At 41.6% G+C, this 20804-nt stretch overlaps 1 protein-coding gene across 1 annotated transcript in view; it reads left to right on the plus strand.

Moving 5' to 3' along the window:
- The first annotated feature begins 1396 nt into the window (after nt 1–1396).
- Nucleotides 1397–20804, plus strand: part of LOC115189568 (AT-rich interactive domain-containing protein 5B-like) — a 114094-nt gene continuing 94686 nt past the window's right edge. The window contains exons 1-3 of the mRNA XM_029748186.1: nt 1397–1447; nt 1768–1974; nt 17567–17810. Coding sequence (XP_029604046.1) covers nt 1427–1447; nt 1768–1974; nt 17567–17810 — 472 coding nt within the window. The 5' untranslated portion in view covers nt 1397–1426. The remainder of the gene's footprint in view (nt 1448–1767; nt 1975–17566; nt 17811–20804) is intronic.

Consider the following 20804-nt stretch of genomic DNA (forward strand, 5'->3'; position numbering starts at 1 on the left):
GGGGGGGAGGGGGGACCCTGCATCTCTATATATATATATATAGAGGGAGGGGGGGGGGGGGGGACCCTGCATCTCTATATATATATATATAGAGGGAGGGGGGGGGGGGGGGGGGACCCTGCATCTCTATATATATATATATAGAGGGAGGGGGGGGACGGGGGGGCCCTGCATCTCTATATATATATATATAGAGGGAGGGGGGGGAGGGGGGGCCCTGCATCTCTATATATATATATATAGAGGGAGGGGGGGGAGGGGGGACCCTGCATCTCTATATATATATATATAGAGGGAGGGGGGGGGGGGGGGGGGGCCCTGCATCTCTATATATATATATATAGAGGGAGGGGGGGGGGGGGGGGCCCTGCATCTCTATATATATATATATAGAGGGAGGGGGGGGAGGGGGGACCCTGCATCTCTATATATATATATAGAGGGAGGGGGGGAGGGGGGGGCCCTGCATCTCTATATATATATATATATAGAGGGAGGGGGGGGAGGGGGGGCCCTGCATCTCTATATATATATATATATAGAGGGAGGGGGGGGAGGGGGGGCCCTGCATCTCTATATATATATATATAGAGGGAGGGGGGGAGGGGGGGCCCTGCATCTCTATATATATATATATAGAGGGAGGGGGGGGAGGGGGGACCCTGCATCTCTATATATATATATATAGAGGGAGGGGGGGGAGGGGGGACCCTGCATCTCTATATATATATATATAGAGGGAGGGGGGGGAGGGGGGGCCCTGCATCTCTATATATATATATATATAGAGGGAGGGGGGGGAGGGGGGACCCTGCATCTCTATATATATATATATAGAGGGAGGGGGGGGAGGGGGGGCCCTGCATCTCTCTATATATATATATAGAGGGAGGGGGGGGAGGGGGGGCCCTGCATCTCTGCAGGAAATGTTATTTTTTATGATTACATATTCCAACGTCCTTGCTTCAGGTCCTGACAGAGACATAACCGTGTTATTACACATATTGGATTATTATAGGCTGAAATAGTTCTGAATAAATATAGTTTGTATCGCAGCATCACTGGTATGTGGATATTGTCCCGTCGGCAAGAGCAGATCAAATAGTTAGATCATCCTTCTGTTTTAATGGGTATGGATTTCACACCAGCCTCTCTATGTGGGCAAGCACCCATGCCTTTTGGAATTTACTATGGCTATTTCCTTTTGCAATTTTACAACAAAAAATGTACATTTGAAATAAAGTACACTGAAGAAATATTAGACGATATTTTCATACATTTTGGGTTTACTAGATTGCTAATAATTGGATTTCATATTGACGCAGGACGCAGTACTGGGTGCGTAAATATTAATCTCTTCCGGGACCGTTTATCGTTCCGTTCAAGCGGACAGTTTAGGAGAGAAGAATGAATTCAGAGCGTCGAGATGGAGCGCGGCTCCCCCACGGTATTTATCATTATCTACCCTGGTACCTTTCATCGCTTTCTATTTCTGGAGGATGGAACACTGTGTTATAATATCATAATAATGCAGGAATTCAGGAAACTTTTTTTTAAACAACACTTTATAGGCTATTTTTTTAATAAATCCTTATAGTGTTCGTTTAGATCCTTTGTTTTAATTCAATCAAGTGCATGTTACTTTTGATTTGTGCTTGTTTTCTATGCCTGGTACTGGGGTTAATGTGTGAAATGAATGATTTATCGCTGTTTCCGCAGTGGGTAGGCTCACCTTGCGGTTTTCACGGACCTTACATTTTCTACAAGGCTTTTAGGTTTCACATTGAAGCCAATCCTCGGATCCTGTCTCTGGGAGACTTTTTCCTAGTGAGGTGTAGACCCGGGGAACCGCTGTGCATAGCGGAGCTACAGCTGTTATGGGAAGAAAGAACCAGAAAACAACTTTTATCCAGCTCCAAACTTTATTTCCTCCCCGAAGACACCCCTCAGGGACGGACTGTCATTCACGGAGAGGTACTTATACATTTTACGGTTCTGCCTTTTTATACTTTCTGAGATAAATTATAGACTGTATTCTTCTGCGAATAACATTTTTAAAATGATGTCTGTGCCGGTGGTATGACCTATATGGAGCTGCTGTCTCTATCTATTCCGCTTTCTGTGTGACACAAACAAAAACCGGATTTACACCTCGTATTTCCTCAAGGGTGTGACAGACAACTGATGCGGGTTTTTTCATGTCACATAGACTACTAATGGGGCCTGAAATGACCTGCTGTCCTCTCTACACAATCCCCTGGCTCTAGCGCTGAATAGTCCTTTGGTTTGTCGCTTTTGTTTAGTTTGATGAAATAGGCCTCTATCTATCTATCTATCTATCTATCTATCTATCTATCTATCTATCTATCTATCTATCTATCTATCTATCTATCTATCTATCTATCTATCTATCTATCTATCTATCTATCTATCTATCTATCTATCTATCTATCTATCTATCTATCTATCTGTCTGTCTGTCTGTCTGTCTGTCTGTCTGTCTGTCTGTCTGTCTGTCTGTCTGTGTGAAAGCATCGATTGTGATATTATAAAGTTGTTTGATCACTACTTTTCATGTTTCATGTCCCGGTTTAGTAGAACAGTGCGGATATCCTAAGCGTGAGACCATCAATCCAAAGCCATATTTAGTCAGTGTCGAGTAGATTGCCTCATGACTGGTGGTTGGTAATAGAATGAATTGGAATTGTTGATTGCCAGGGTGGTTTTGTTTAAAGCTAAATGAAGGATCAGCAGGTCTGTGAATGTGATCTGTCAGGTTTATTAGATAGCTCCAAATGTTTAAGCAAATGCCTTTATTATAGACCTGAATCAGCTGCGTTCACACAGTAAGTACACTACAAGTATTGTAAGCGGACTTTTTCTCCCATACGCGCTCAAACCCTCTCCGGGCTGTGGGGGATTGATTTAGAATAGGAAGCAGATAAAGCACCAAGCTGGGATGCCTTGAAGGGTCCGCTGACATTTGTGAAGGTTATTATGCAAAAGGTGATTACAGCTTCATTCCGTATCGCTTATAGGGACATCTGCTATCAGGGACATTTGTGAGAAAGAAAAATACACGCGTTTGTTCATGAAAACTTAATAACTCTTTAATAAGCGCCGCATCGACTGGATGAGTTGCGCTGCGCGCTGCACGCGTTATTATCTGCGCTATTTCAATAATGTAATGCGTTATGGAACAAGGCAGTAAGGGTGGAAACACTCGGCCGCTGGCCATATCCGCAATGTAGCGTAGTAAAAAGGATGAATGTATTTTATGTTGTTAATGCTGCTGTAATCAGTCAGCCACATTAGAAAGAAAACAACTCGTCTCTCTGACTGTTGAACCTCCTCCGAGGAGCTGAGGATCTCATTTCCTTCTCATAATAAACCAACGGGTTTTCTGTATCTCTGCTGCTCCATAGAATGTCAAGGTCTCACTGCAGAAAGATGAACGACTGGGGGGAGATATTATAGAAATAGAAACTTCAGGCTGAATAGAGCTGGATGTTTAGTCAATGTAACAAGGTGGAAAAGAGTAAAACCAGAGTTAACCTGCTGTTAGTTCAGTTAACAAAATATCCTCCAACACTCAGCAAACTGGATGCAGTCTATCACAGTGCCATCCGTTTTGTCACCAAAGCCCCATATACTACCCACCACTGCGACCTGTATGCTCTCGTCGGCTGGCCCTCGCTACATATTCGTCACCAGACCCACTGGCCCCAGGTCATCTATAAGTCTTTGCTCGGTAAAGCTCTGCCTTATCTCAGCTCACTGGTCACCATAACAACACCCACCCGTAGCACGCGCTCCAGCAGGTATATCTCACTGGTCACCCCCAAAGCCAACACCTCTTTGGCTGCCTCCCACCCGGGAGGTCCTGTTGTGTGTTTATTCATCAGATGGAAGGCCACGGGATCGAATCCGGGTCTGTAGTGATGCCTCTAGCACGGCATGGCCTCAGACCGCTGCGCCACTCGGGAGGTCCTGTTGTGTGTTTATTCGTCAGACGGAAGGCCGCGGTGTTGATATGTGTGATGTCATCAGTTGTTGTGTGTTTATTCATCAGACGGAAGGCCTCGGTGTCGACAGGGAATAAGGGAATAGGGTGTCGTTTGGGACGCCCCACCTGGGAGCTAAACTACAGTATAATGTCCTCATGGTTTCCATGATATTGGAGTCAGATGTTGGACAGCTTTTCTACTCTCTCTGAATATCAGCAAGCACACGGCCACAGCGGGAGTAAAGCTGTGGCCGTCCTGGGAATCCCCAGGAATAACGCTTTCATGTCAGGCAGAAGTAAAACAGATTTCTATAAATAGATCAGTATCGCAGCCCATCAGCAGTTTGACTGTGTTACTCTGCCCTGGCTGTTTTAACACTACACATCAACACAAAGCTCCCTCAACTGTATGGCTGTTTTAACGCTACACATCAACACAAAGCTCCCTCAACTGTATGGCTGTTTTAACACTACACATCAACACAAAGCTCCCTCAACTGTATGGCTGTTTAAACACTACACATCAACACAAAGCTCCCTCAACTGTATGGCTGTTTAAACACTACGGATCAACACAAAGCTCCCTCAACTGTATGGCTGTTTAAACACTACACATCAACACAAAGCTCCCTCAACTGTATGGCTGTTTAAACACTACGGATCAACACAAAGCTCCCTCGACTGTATGGCTGTTTAAACACTACGGATCAACACAAAGCTCCCTCGACTGTATGGCTGTTTAAACACTACGGATCAACACAAAGCTCCCTCGACTGTATGGCTGTTTAAACACTACACATAACCAGTTAGCCCCGTGACTTGGGCTGGGGGTGCAGAGAGAGGACAGGGAATGTGGGGCAGACTTCCAGACATGTCTCCGCTGCTTGGCACACGGGACATGTTTGTATTTTCATGTCTGGAACAAATGTATTAGATTGTTTCTTAACTTGTTTCTTTGTAAAGTAATATTGTTCTGTGTGACATTCACAGTGCAGGTCAGAATAGCTTTCTGAACTGAAAAACGCTGACGACCCCAGACATTCACAGTGCAGGTCAGAATAACTTCCTGAACTGAAAAACGCTGACGACCCCAGACATTCACAGTGCAGGTCAGAATAGCTTCCTGAACTGAAAAACGCTGTTGACTCCAGACATTCACAGTGCAGGTCAGAATAGCTTCCTGAACACGCTGATGACCCCAGACATTCACAGTGCAGGTCAGAATAGCTTCCTGAACTGAACGCTGACGACCCCAGACATTCACAGTGCAGGTCAGAATAGCTTCCTGAACTGAAAAACGCTGATGACCCCAGACATTCACAGTGCAGGTCAGAATAGCTTCCTGAACTGAAAAACGCTGATGACCCCAGACGTTCTTATCTTCGTCGTAGAGCTCAGAGGAAATCTCGCTGCTGTTTAGAGAGAAGGGGAGAGAAAGTAAAGACTTCTCCTAATAATAACGATACACCACAACATCAGCGATGTGAAATATCAACGCTTTAAATGTGAGGCGACCGTGTTGTTTTGTCATACTGAGATCCGCATGCAGATTAGCAGTCTGATCCTCAGCCGTTTTGATTCTTCTAGCGTCCTAATATGACAGATTTATTTTCTGATGTAAAGGCTTTATTTTAGCTGTGGTGTAATGTTTTATCTGATCCCACCAAGTAATTAACTCAGGCTTTGAACTAGATCAATTATTGAAAGAAACAATTGTTCATTTTAACTTTTTAACTGCTAGCAAAGCTTTCCCTCGGTGTCTGCTGAGCACATTGTTCACGTTAGCAGGTCAATATCTCAATAGGCGTGCGAGCAGGTGGATAAATCTGCAGTGGCCTGGGGGATTCTTGGCCTGACCCCTGACCCCTGACCCCTGAAGCACTGGAGAGCAGGTGGATAAATCTGCAGTGGCCTGGGGGATTATTGGCCTGACCCCTGACCCCTGAAGCACTGGAGAGCAGGTGGATAAATCTGCAGTGGCCTGGGGATTCTTGGCCTGACCCCTGAAGCACTGGAGAGCGGGTGGATAAATCTGCAGTGGCCTGGGGGATTCTTGGCCTGACCCCTGAAGCACTGGAGAGCGGGTGGATAAATCTGCAGTGGCCTGGGGGATTCTTGGCATGACCCCTGAAGCACTGGAGAACAGGTGGATAAATCTGCAGTGGCCTGGGGGATTCTTGGCCTGACCCCTGACCCCTGAAGCACTGGAGAGCAGGTGGATAAATCTGCAGTGGCCTGGGGGATTCTTGGCCTGACCCCTGAAGCACTGGAGAGCAGGTGGATAAATCTGCAGTGGCCTGGGGGATTCTTGGCCTGACCCCTGACCCCTGACCCCTGAAGCACTGGAGTGAAACGTTCTGTGTAAGACTGTTAGTGGGTCTCTCAACGTTACTGCTGATTCACTTTGATCCTCTGTTACTGTTCCCCTCTGCTCAAAGCTCTGGGGCTCCCTTTCTCTCTCTCTGCCCTCTCCCTCTCTCTCTCTCTGCCCCCCCATCTCGCTGCTCTCTCTCTCTCTCTCTCTCTCTCTGCCTTCTCCCTCTCTCTCTCTCTCTGCCCTCTCCCTCTCCCTCTCGCTCTCTCTCTCGCTCTCTCTCCCCTCTCTCCTCTCTCCCTCTCTCTCTGGCCCCAATCCCTCTCTCTCTTGCCCTCATCCCTCTCTCTCTATCTCTCCCTCTCTACTCTCTCTCTCTCTCTCTCTCTCTCTCTCTCTCTCTCTCTCTCTCTCTCCCTCTCCCCTCTCTCTCTGCCCCTCTACCCTCTCTCTCTCTGCCCTCTCCCTCTCTCTCTGCCCTCTCCTCTCTCTCTGCCCCACGTCTCTCCCTCTATCGCTCTACTTCTCCCCCATCTCGCTCCTTCTCTCTCTCTATCTCTCTCTCTCTCTCTCTCTCTCTCTCTCTCTCCCTCTCTCTGCCTTCTCCCTCTCTCTCTGCCCCCGTCTCTCCCTCTATCTCTCTACTTCTCCCCCCCCATCTCTCTCCCTCTCTCTCTCCCTCGCTCTCTCTCTCTCTCTCTCTCTCTCTCTCTCTCTTTCTTTCTTTCTTTCTTTCTTTCTTCCTCTGTGTTGCTTTACAGCTCTCCCCTCTGAGCGGCTAATTCCTCCGTTCCCCCTGAAGTGTCATTACCAAGAGCCAATTGTTTCGCAGAGATTCAAATCTAAAACATGGAAACCTTTAAAACCATATGGAATGGATTCTTTGATTGTTTTTCAGAACACGGTTTCCAACCACAAGGTAAACAAACTGAAGTATCAGGATGAAGAATTCTTCTCATATTCTCCAGATCAGCCAGCCAATAAGGAGGTGAAGTTTGCTGCGTCGCCATTAAGGATTAATAACGTTTGACCCACTTGGTTTTATAAGAGCATGAAAACAGATGCCTCCATTCCCTCCCTCCACACTGGAATGATTATTGTGTAGAGAGCTGGAGCTGGTCCGAAAGCTGTTACTTATAATAGAGGGCTATAGTCAGAACTGGGCCGCTGTCCTTTTCAAGGTGGAAATTCAAGTCTGCAGGGATTCCTACGGAATTGGCCTTTTTTTTGAGTTTCAAATAGGCAAATGTTTTGTTTTGACATTTTTGAGTTTTTACTCTTGAATTGTTGAACATGTCTTTGTCTGTCATTCCATGTTCACCTCTACAGAACATAGAATTTAACACTAGTAACTCTGTGAATAGGAACATTCTTATAGATATAGAAAATATAGAACATGAAAAAGGGATAGTAACACAATAATACAAGTACATAGATTGGTGCAAAACAATTTAGATCATGAAAAAAATTACAAATAAATGTAGGTTTGTAATGAGAGATGGAGCTATATAGGATGATTCTATAGTAATAGGAGATGGAGCTATATAGGATGATTCTATACCAATGGGAGATGGAGCTATATAGGATGATTCTATAGTAATGGGAGATGGAGCTATATAGGATGATTCTATAGTAATGAGAGATGGAGCTATATCATTTACATTACATTTATGTCATTTAGCAGACGCTCTTATCCAGAGCGACTTACAAATTGGTGCATTCACCTTATGATATCCAGTGGAACAACCACTTTACAATAGTGCATCTATATATTTTTTTTGGTGGGGGGGGGGGGTTATATAGGATGATTCCATAGTAATGGGAGATGGAGCTATATAGGATGATTCTATAGTAATGGGAGATGGAGCTATATAGGATGATTCTATAGTAATGGGAGCTATATAGGATGATTCTATAGTAATGGGAGATGGAGCTATATAGGATGATTCTATAGTAATGGAGCTATATAGGATGATTCTATAGTAATGGAGATGGAGCTATATAGGATGATTCTATAGTAATGGGAGATGGAGCTATATAGGATGATTCTATAGTAATGGGAGCTATATAGGATGATTCTATAGTAATGGGAGATGGAGCTATATAGGACGATTCTATAGTCATTGGAGATGGAGCTATATAGGATGATTCTATAGTAATGGAGCTATATAGGATGATTCTATAGTAATGAGAGATGGAGCTATATAGGATGATTCTATATTAATGGGAGATGGAGCTATATAGGATGTTTCTATAGTAATGGAGCTATATAGGATGATTCTATAGTAATGGGAGATGGAGCTATATAGGATGATTCTATAGTAATGAGAGATGGAGCTATGTAGGATGATTCTATAGTAATGGGAGATGGAGCTATATAGGATGATTCTATAGTAATGGGAGATGGAGCTATATAGGATGATTCTATAGTAATGGAGCTATATAGGATGATTCTATAGTAATGAGAGATGGAGCTATATAGGATGGTTCTATAGTAATGGGAGATGGAGCTATATAGGATGATTCTATAGTAATGGGAGATGGAGCTATATAGGATGATTCTATAGTAATGGGAGATGGAGCTATATAGGATGATTCTATAGTAATGAGAGATGGAGCTATACAGGATGATTCTATAATAATGGGAGATGGAGCTATACAGGATGATTCTATAGTAATGAGAGATGGAGCTATATAGGATGATTCTATAGTAATGGGAGATGGAGCTATATAGGATGATTCTATAGTAATGGGAGATGGAGCTATATAGGATGATTCTATACTAATGGGAGATGGAGCTATACAGGATGATTCTATAGTAATGGAGCTATATAGGATGATTCTATAGTAATGAGAGATGGAGCTATATAGGATGATTCTATAGTAATGGGAGATGGAGCTATATAGGATGATTCTATAGTAATGGAGCTATATAGGATGATTCTATAGTAATGAGAGATGGAGCTATATAGGATAATTCTATAGTAATGGGAGATGGAGCTATATAGGATGATTCTATAGTAATGGGAGATGGAGCTATATAGGATGATTCTATAGTAATGAGAGATGGAGCTATACAGGATGATTCTATAGTAATGGAGCTATATAGGATGATTCTATAGTAATGGAGCTATATAGGATGATTCTATAGTAATGGGAGATGGAGCTATATAGGATGATTCTATAGTAATGGGAGATGGACCTATATAGGATGATTCTATAGTAATGGGAGATGGAGCTATACAGGATGATTCTATAGTAATGGAGCTATATAGGATGATTCTATAGTAATGAGAGATGGAGCTATATAGGATGATTCTATAGTAATGGGAGATGGAGCTATATAGGATGATTCTATAGTAATGGAGCAATATAGGATGATTCTATAGTAATGGGAGATGGAGCTATACAGGATGATTCTATAGTAATGGAGCTATATAGGATGATTCTATAGTAATGAGAGATGGAGCTATACAGGATGATTCTATACCAATGGGAGATGGAGCTATATAGGATGATTCTATAGTAATGGGAGATGGAGCTATATAGGATGATTCTATAGTAATGGGAGATGGACCTGTATAGGATGATTCTATAGTAATGGGAGATGGAGCTATACAGGATGATTCTATAGTAATGGAGCTATATAGGATGATTCTATAGTAATGAGAGATGGAGCTATATAGGATGATTCTATAGTAATGGGAGATGGAGCTATACAGGATGATTCTATAGTAATGGAGCTATATAGGATGATTCTATAGTAATGAGAGATGGAGCTATACAGGATGATTATATAGTAATGGGAGATGGAGCTATACAGGATGATTCTATACTAATGGGAGATGGAGCTATATAGGATGATTCTATAGTAATGGAGCTATATAGGATGATTCTATAGTAATGGGAGATGGAGCTATATAGGATGATTCTATAGTAATGGGAGATGGAGCTATATAGGATGATTCTATAGTAATGGGAGATGGAGCTATATAGGATGATTCTATAGTAATGGAGCTATATAGGATGATTCTATAGTAATGAGAGATGGAGCTATATAGGATGATTCTATATTAATGGGAGATGGAGCTATATAGGATGATTCTATAGTAATGGAGCTATATAGGATGATTCTATAGTAATGGGAGATGGAGCTATATAGGATGATTCTATAGTAATGAGAGATGGAGCTATATAGGATGATTCTATAGTAATGGGAGATGGAGCTATATAGGATGATTCTATAGTAATGGGAGATGGAGCTATATAGGATGATTCTATAGTAATGGAGCTATATAGGATGATTCTATAGTAATGAGAGATGGAGCTATATAGGATGATTCTATAGTAATGGGAGATGGAGCTATATAGGATGATTCTATAGTAATGGGAGATGGAGCTATATAGGATGATTCTATAGTAATTGGAGATGGAGCTATATAGGATGATTCTATAGTAATGAGAGATGGAGCTATACAGGATGATTCTATAATAATGGGAGATGGAGCTATACAGGATGATTCTATAGTAATGAGAGATGGAGCTATACAGGATGATTCTATAGTAATGGGAGATGGAGCTATATAGGATGATTTTATAGTAATGGGAGATGGAGCTATATAGGATGATTCTATAGTAATGGGAGATGGAGCTATATAGGATGATTCTATAGTAATGGGAGATGGAGCTATATAGGATGATTCTATACTAATGGGAGATGGAGCTATACAGGATGATTCTATAGTAATGGAGCTATATAGGATGATTCTATAGTAATGAGAGATGGAGCTATACAGGATGATTATATAGTAATGGAGCTATTTAGGATGATTCTATAGTAATGGAGCTATATAGGATGATTCTATAGTAATGGGAGATGGAGCTATATAGGATGATTCTATAGTAATGGGAGATGGACCTATATAGGATGATTCTATAGTAATGGGAGATGGAGCTATACAGGATGATTCTATAGTAATGGAGCTATATAGGATGATTCTATAGTAATGAGAGATGGAGATATATAGGATGATTCTATAGTAATGGGAGATGGAGCTATATAGGATGATTCTATAGTAATGGAGCTATATAGGATGATTCTATAGTAATGGGAGATGGAGCTATACAGGATGATTCTATAGTAATGGAGCTATATAGGATGATTCTATAGTAATGAGAGATGGAGCTATACAGGATGATTATATAGTAATGGGAGATGGAGCTATACAGGATGATTCTATACCAATGGGAGATGGAGCTATATAGGATGATTCTATAGTAATGGGAGATGGAGCTATATAGGATGATTCTATAGTAATGGGAGATGGAGCTATATAGGATGATTCTATAGTATTGGAGCTATATAGGATGATTCTATAGTAATGGGAGATGGAGCTATATAGGATGATGCTATAGTAATGGGTGATGGAGCTATATAGGATGATTCTATAGTAATGGGAGATGGAGCTATATAGGATGATTCTATAGTAATGGGAGCTATATAGGATGATTCTATAGTAATGAGAGATGGAGCTATATAGGATGATTCTATAGTAATGGGAGATGGAGCTATACAGGATGATTCTATAGTAATGGAGCTATATAGGATGATTCTATAGTAATGGGAGATGGAGCTATATAGGATGATACTATAGTAATGGGAGATGGAGCTATATAGGATGATTCTATAGTAATTGAGCTATATAGGATGATTCTATAGTAATGGAGCTATATAGGATGATTCAAAAGTAATGGGAGATGGAGCTATATAGGATGATTCTATAGTAATGAGAGATGGAGCTATATAGGATGATTCTATAGTAATGGGAGATGGAGCTATAGAGGATGATTCTATAATAATGGGAGATGGAGCTATATAGGATGATTCTATAGTAATGGGAGATGGAGCTATATAGGATGATTCTATAGTAATGGGAGATGGAGCTATATAGGATGATTCTATAGTAATGGGAGATGGAGCTATATAGGATGATTCTATACTAATGGGAGATGGAGCTATACAGGATGATTCTATAGTAATGGAGCTATATAGGATGATTCTATAGTAATGGGAGATGGAGCTATATAGGATGATTCTATAGTAATGGAGCTATATAGGATGATTCTATAGTAATGAGAGATGGAGCTATATAGGATGATTCTATAGTAATGGGAGATGGAGCTATATAGGATGATTCTATAGTAATGAGAGATGGAGCTATATAGGATGATTCTATAGTAATGGGAGATGGAGCTATATAGGATGATTCTATAGTAATGAGAGATGGAGCTATACAGGATGATTCTATAGTAATGGAGCTATATAGGATGATTCTATAGTAATGAGAGATGGAGCTATACAGGATGATTCTATAGTAATGGAGCTATATAGGATGATTCTATAGTAATGAGAGATGGAGCTATACAGGATGATTCTATAATAATGGGAGATGGAGCTATACAGGATGATTCTATAGTAATGAGAGATGGAGCTATACAGGATGATTCTATAGTAATGGGAGATGGAGCTATATAGGATGATTCTATAGTAATGGGAGATGGAGCTATATAGGATGATTCTATAGTAATGGGAGATGGAGCTATATAGGATGATTCTATAGTAATGGGGATGGAGCTATATAGGATGATTCTATAGTAATGGAGGAGCTATATAGGATGATTCTATACTAATGGGAGATGGAGCTATACAGGATGATTCTATAGTAATGGAGCTATATAGGATGATTCTATAGTAATGGGAGATGGAGCTATATAGGATGATTCTATAGTAATGGAGCTATATAGGATGATTCTATAGTAATGAGAGATGGAGCTATATAGGATGATTCTATAGTAATGGGAGATGGAGCTATATAGGATGATTCTATAGTAATGGGAGATGGAGCTATATAGGATGATTCTATAGTAATGGGAGATGGAGCTATATAGGATGATTCTATAGTAATGAGAGATGGAGCTATACAGGATGATTCTATAGTAATGGAGCTATATAGGATGATTCTATAGTAATGGGAGATGGAGCTATATAGGATGATTCTATAGTAATGGGAGATGGACATGTATAGGATGATTCTATAGTAATGGGAGATGGAGCTATACAGGATGATTCTATAGTAATGGAGCTATATAGGATGATTCTATAGTAATGAGAGATGGAGCTATATAGGATGATTCTATAGTAATGGGAGATGGAGCTATACAGGATGATTCTATACTAATGGGAGATGGAGCTATATAGGATGATTCTATAGTAATGGAGCTATATAGGATGATTCTATAGTAATGGGAGATGGAGCTATATAGGATGATTCTATAGTAATGGGAGATGGAGCTATATAGGATGATTCTATAGTAATGGGAGATGGAGCTATATAGGATGATTCTATAGTAATGGGAGATGGAGCTATATAGGATGATTCTATACTAATGGGAGATGGAGCTATAGAGGATGATTCTATAGTAATGGGAGCTATATAGGATGATTCTATAGTAATGAGAGATGGAGCTATATAGGATGATTCTATAGTAATGGGAGATGGAGCTATACAGGATGATTCTATAGTAATGGAGCTATATAGGATGATTCTATAGTAATGGGAGATGGAGCTATATAGGATGATACTATAGTAATGGGAGATGGAGCTATATAGGATGATTCTATAGTAATGGAGCTATATAGGATGATTCTATAGTAATGGAGCTATATAGGATGATTCAAAAGTAATGGGAGATGGAGCTATATAGGATGATTCTATAGTAATGAGAGATGGAGCTATATAGGATGATTCTATAGTAATGGGAGATGGAGCTATAGAGGATGATTCTATAGTAATGGGAGATGGAGCTATATAGGATGATTCTATAGTAATGGGAGATGGAGCTATATAGGATGATTCTATAGTAATGGAGCTATATAGGATGATTCTATAGTAATGAGAGATGGAGCTATAGAGGATGAATCTATAGTAATGGAGCTATATAGGATGATTCTATAGTAATGAGAGATGGAGCTATAGAGGATGATTCTATAGTAATGGAGCTATATAGGATGATTCTATAGTAATGAGAGATGGAGCTATAGGATGATTCTATAGTAATGGAGCTATATAGGATGATTCTATAGTAATGGAGCTATATAGGATGATTCTATAGTAATGGGAGATGGAGCTATATAGGATGATTCTATAGTAATGGGAGATGGAGCTATATGATGATTCTATAGTAATGGAGCTATATAGGATGATTCTATAGTAATGAGAGATGGAGCTATAGAGGATGATTCTATAGTAATGAGAGATGGAGCTATATAGGATGATTCTATAGTAATGAGAGATGGAGCTATATAGGATGATTCTATAGTAATGGGAGATGGAGCTATATAGGATGATTCTATAGTAATGGGAGATGGAGCTATATAGGATGATTCTATAGTAATGGGAGATGGAGCTATATAGGATGATTCTATAGTAATGGGAGATGGAGCTATATAGGATGATTCTATAGTAATGGGAGATGGAGCTATATAGGATGATTCTATAGTAATGGAGCTATATAGGATGATTCTATAGTAATGGGAGATGGAGCTATATAGGATGATTCTATAGTAATGGAGCTATATAGGATGATTCTATAGTAATGGGAGATGGAGCTATATAGGATGATTCTATAGTAATGGGAGATGGAGCTATATAGGATGATTCTATAGTAATGGGAGATGGAGCTATATAGGATGATTCTATAGTAATGGAGCTATATAGGATGATTCTATAGTAATGGGAGATGGAGCTATATAGGATGATTCTATAGTAATGGGAGATGGAGCTATATAGGATGATTCTATAGTAATGGGAGATGGAGCTATATAGGATGATTCTATAGTAATGGGAGATGGAGCTATATAGGATGATTCTATAGTAATGGAGCTATATAGGATGATTCTATAGTAATGGTAGATGGAGCTATATAGGATGATTCTATAGTAATGGGAGATGGAGCTATACAGGATGATTCTATGGTAATGGGAGATGGAGCTATATAGGATGTTTCTATAGTAATGGGAGATGGAGCTATATAGGATGATTCTATGGTAATGGAGCTATATAGGATGATTCTATAGTAATGGAGCTATATAGGATGATTCTATAGTAATGGAGCTATAGAGGATGATTCTATAGTAGTGGGAGACAGTTTTCAGGTGTGTTAACATAATTGCAAAAGGGTTTTCTAATGATCAATTAGCCTTTTAAAACGATAAACTTGGATTAGCTAACACAACGTGCCATTGGAACACAGGAGTGATGGTTGCTGATAATGGGCCTCTGTACGCCTATGTAGATATTCCATTAAAAACCAGCCGTTTCCAGTTACAATAGTCATTTACAACATTAACAATGTCTACGCTGTATTTCTGATCAATTTGATGTTATTTTAATGGACCAAAAACGTGTTTTTCTTTCAAAAACAAGGACATTTCTAAGTGACTCAAACTTTTGAACGGTTATATATTATATAAATATATACATATATTGTGATTTGTTATCATTTCACTGGTCTGAAACAGGAAGTCAAGCTCTCACTCTGTGTGATGGAGCTTGTCTGAAACAGGACGTCAAGCTCTCTCTTTGTGTGATGGAGCTGGTCTGAAACAGGAAGTCAAGCTCTCTCTCTGTGTGATGGAGCTGGTCTGAAACAGGAAGTCAAGCTCTCTCTCTCTGTGTGATGGAGCTGGTCTGAAACAGGAAGTCAAGCTCTCTCTCTCTCTGTGATGGAGCTGGTCTGAAACAGGAAGTCAAACTCTCTCTGTGATGGAGCTGGTCTGAAACAGGAAGTCAAGCTCTCTCTCTGTGATGGAGCTGGTCTGAAACAGGAAGTCAAGCTCTCTCTCTGTGTGATGGAGCTGGTCTGAAACAGGAAGACAAGCTCTCTCTCTCTCTGTGATGGAGCTGGTCTGAAACAGGAAGTCAAACTCTCTCTGTGATGGAGCTGGTCTGAAACAGGAAGTCAAGCTCTCTCTCTGTGATGGAGCTGGTCTGAAACAGGAAGTCAAGCTCTCTCTCTGTGTGATGGAGCTGGTCTGAAACAGGAAGACAAGCTCTCTCTCTGTGTGATGGAGCTGGTCTGAAACAGGAAGTCAAGCTCTCTCTCTCTGTGTGATGGAGCTGGTCTGAAACAGGAAGTCAAGCTCTTTCTGTGATGGAGCTGGTCTGAAACAGGAAGTCAAGCTCTCTCTCTGTGATGGAGCTGGTCTGAAACAGGAAGACAAGCTCTCTCTCTGTGTGATGGAGCTGGTCTGAAACAGGAAGACAAGCTCTCTCTCTGTGTGATGGAGCTGGTCTGAAACAGGAAGACAAGCTCTCTCTCTGTGTGATGAGCTGGTCTGAAACAGGAAGTAAAGATCTCTCTCTGTGTGATGGTGCTGGTCTGAAACAGGAAGTCAAGCTCTCCCTGTGTGTGATGGAGCTGGTCTGAAACAGGAAGTCAAGCTCTCTCTCTCTGTGTTATGGTGCTGGTCTGAAACAGGAAGTCAAGCTCTCTCTGTGATGGAGCTGGTCTGAAACGGGAAGTCAAGCTCTCTCTCTGTGATGGAGCTGGTCTGAAACAGGAAGACAAGCTCTCTCTCTCTGTGTGATGGAGCTGGTCTGAAACAGGAAGTCAAGCTCTCTCTCTGTGTGATGGAGCTGGTCTGAAACAGGAAGACAAGCTCTCTCTCTGTGTGATGAGCTGGTCTGAAACAGGAAGTAAAGATCTCTCTCTGTGTGATGGTGCTGGTCTGAAACAGGAAGTCAAGCTCTCCCTGTGTGTGATGGAGCTGGTCTGAAACAGGAAGTCAAGCTCTCTCTCTCTGTGTGATGGTGCTGGTCTGAAACAGGAAGTCAAGCTCTCTCTCTGTGTGATGGAGCTGGTCTGAAACAGGAAGACAAGCTCTCTCTCTGTGTGATGAGCTGGTCTGAAACAGGAAGTAAAGATCTCTCTCTGTGTGATGGTGCTGGTCTGAAACAGGAAGTCAAGCTCTCCCTGTGTGTGATGGAGCTGGTCTGAAACAGGAAGTCAAGCTCTCTCTCTCTGTGTGATGGTGCTGGTCTGAAACAGGAAGTCAAGCTCTCTCTCTCTGTGATGGTGCTGTTGTGTTTAATATTTCCCCTTCCTAAATTGTCTCATGTTTGAACTTCTATATTATATGATATGATATTACATTCCATTATATTATCTCCCCCCCGCTGTCTGCAGGATGAGGTGGTGGCTGTGTCTGAGAAGGTGGTTGTGAAGTTACAGGACCTGGTCAGATGGACTGTATGGGAGTCTTCAGGCTGGAGCAGGGGCCTGAAGGCTGTACCTCTAAAGCCCAGTGAGGTTCTCCAAGAGCTGGAGAAGAACGGACAGGGAGACACCCCCGTCCTCCACCGGTACAGAGAGTCAACAGTCAACAGCGGCCGCAACTTCAAAGGCGTTTTAAAGGAAAAGGCTGAACTAGGTAACACTGGCATTTCTCTTTCTCTCAGTCTTTACGCTCTTACATCTCAGCTGGTCATGGCTGTAGCATGCAGTATGATGAAGCAAAGGTCATGCAGTATGATGAAGCAGAGGTCATGACTGTAGCATGCAGTATGATGAAGTAGAGTTCATGCAGTATGATACAGTAGAGGTCATGCAGTATGATGCAGTAGAGGTCATGCAGTATGATGAAGCAGAGGTCATGACTGTAGCATGCAGTATGATGAAGTAGAGTTCATGCAGTATGATGCAGTAGAGGTCATGCAGTATGATGCAGTAGAGGTCATGCAGTATGATGAAGTAGAGGTCATGCAGTATGATGCAGTAGAGGTCCTGCAGTATGATGCAATAGAGGTCATGCAGTATGATGCAATAGAGGTCATGCAGTATGATGAAGCAGAGGTCATGGCTGTAGCATGCAGTATGATGAAGTAGAGGTCATGCAGTATGATGCAGTAGAGGTCATGCAGTATGATGCAGTAGAGGTCATGCAGTATGATGAAGCAGAGGTCATGACTGTAGCATGCAGTATGATGAAGTAGAGTTCATGCAGTATGATGAAGCAAAGGTCATGCAGTATGATGAAGCAGAGGTCATGACTGTAGCATGCAGTATGATGAAGTAGAGTTCATGCAGTATGATGCAGTAGAGGTCATGCAGTATGATGCAGTAGAGGTCATGCAGTATGATGAAGCAGAGGTCATGCAGTATGATGAAGTAGAGGTCCTGCAGTATGATGAAGTAGAGGTCATGCAGTATGATGCAGTAGAGGTCCTGCAGTATGATGCAATAGAGGTCATGCAGTATGATGCAATAGAGGTCATGCAGTATGATGAAGCAGAGGTCATGGCTGTAGCATGCAGTATGATGAAGTAGAGGTCATGCAGTATGATGCAGTAGAGGTCATGCAGTATGATGCAGTAGAGGTCATGCAGTATGATGAAGCAGAGGTCATGCAGTATGATGAAGCAGAGGTCATGCAGTATGATGAAGTAGAGGTCATGCAGTATGATGAAGCAGAGGTCATGCAGTATGATGCAGTAGAGGTCATGCAGTATGATGCAGTAGAGGTCATGCAGTATGATGCAGTAGAGGTCATGCAGTATGATGCAGTAGAGGTCATGCAGTATGATGCAGTAGAGGTCATGCAGTATGATGCAGTAGAGGTCATGCAGTATGATGAAGTAGAGGTCATGCAGTATGATGCAGTAGAGGTCATGCAGTATGATGCAGTAGAGGTCATGCAGTATGATGAAGCAGAGGTCCTGCAGTATGATGCAGTAGAGGTCATGCAGTATGATGAAGCAGAGGACCTGCAGTATGATGAAGCAGAGGTCCTGCAGTATGATGAAGTAGAGGTCATGCAGTATGATGCAGTAGAGATCATGCAGTATGATGAAGCAGAGGTCCTGCAGTATGATGCAGTAGAGGTCCTGCAGTATGATGAAGCAGAGGTCATGCAGTATGATGAATTAGAGGTCATGCAGTATGATGAAGCAGAGGTCATGCAGTATGATGCAGTAGAGGTCATGCAGTATGATGCAGTAGAGATCATGCAGTATGATAAAGCAAAGGTTGTCATTGAATATTGTAAGACCTTTCATTGTCTGCTTATATGCCCCCTTTATTTATCCTATGGTTCTGAATTGGTGTACAGGGAGAAAACTGTAAGAATGTTCTGAATTCTGTCGCTGTACATTTCAAAAGTGCTAAACAAATAGTTATATTGCCTACATCCGTCCCAGCTTACTCATTAATGTCTTCATCGAAATTACGGATTGCCTATTATCCTCTCGTTTTTCCCTTATGTCATAGTTTGTACAGTATGTATTGCTTATATAGGTCTACCTCATTGGTATTGTTTTCATCATTTTAGGATACTATATAATGTTATATAATGTTGTTGGGTCGGAACCATGAGGAGGGATACTATATAATGTTGTTTGTCTGAACCATGAGGGAGATATATATATACTGTTGACCAGAGCCCTATTCCCTATATAGAACACTACTGTTGACCAGAGCCCTATTCCCTATATAGAGCACTACTGTTGACCAGAGCCCTATTCCCTATATAGAACACTACTGTTGACCAGAGCCCTATTCCCTATATAGAACACTACTGTTTACCAGAGCCCTATTCCCTATATAGAACACTACTGTTGACCAGAGCCCTGTTCCCTATATAGAGCACTACTGTTGACCAGAGCCCTATTCCCTATATAGAGCACTACTGTTGACCAGAGCCCTATTCCCTATATAGAGCACTATTGTTGACCAGGGCCCTATTCCCTATATAGAACACTACTGTTGACCAGAGCCCTATTCCCTATATAGAGCACTACTGTTGACCAGAGCCCTATATAGAGCACTACTGTTGACCAGAGCCCTATTCCCTATATAGAACACTACTGTTGACCAGAGCCCTATTCCCTATATAGAGCACTACTGTTGACCAGAGCCCTATTCCCTATATAGAGCACTACTGTTGACCAGAGCCCTATATAGAGCACTACTGTTGACCAGAGCCCTATTCCCTATATAGTGCCCTGCTATCGACCAGAGCCCTATTCCCTATATAGTGCCCTCCTATCGACCAGAGCTCTGCACTGTGAAGGGAATAGTCTTTCATTAGGGACACACCCACTGTGTCCTCTGTTCTCTCAGAGCTGTTTTACAAGGCATCACGTTTTCGTTATTGTCACCAGGGCTGTTCAGGCTGGACGTTTACTGGTCTTATTACCCATTATAACACTCTGATATGCTCATAGCGTAACTCCCTGTGTGAGTCACCGTGGACACGATGCCCAGCACATATAAATCTGGGTCTGGGGGTATTGTGAGAGCCGGAGTGGAAAGAAAAAACTCTATTTTTTGTCCCGCTAATAACAGTGGAACAGTTTTTGTTCATGAAAACAGAAACGTCTGGTGTGATCAGCGTTTGGCTTCAAGTCAGAAACTATTTGTTTTTGTT

The sequence above is a fragment of the Salmo trutta genome, unplaced genomic scaffold, assembly GCF_901001165.1.
Source record: "Salmo trutta unplaced genomic scaffold, fSalTru1.1, whole genome shotgun sequence".
NCBI classification, from domain to species: Eukaryota; Metazoa; Chordata; class Actinopteri; order Salmoniformes; family Salmonidae; genus Salmo; species Salmo trutta.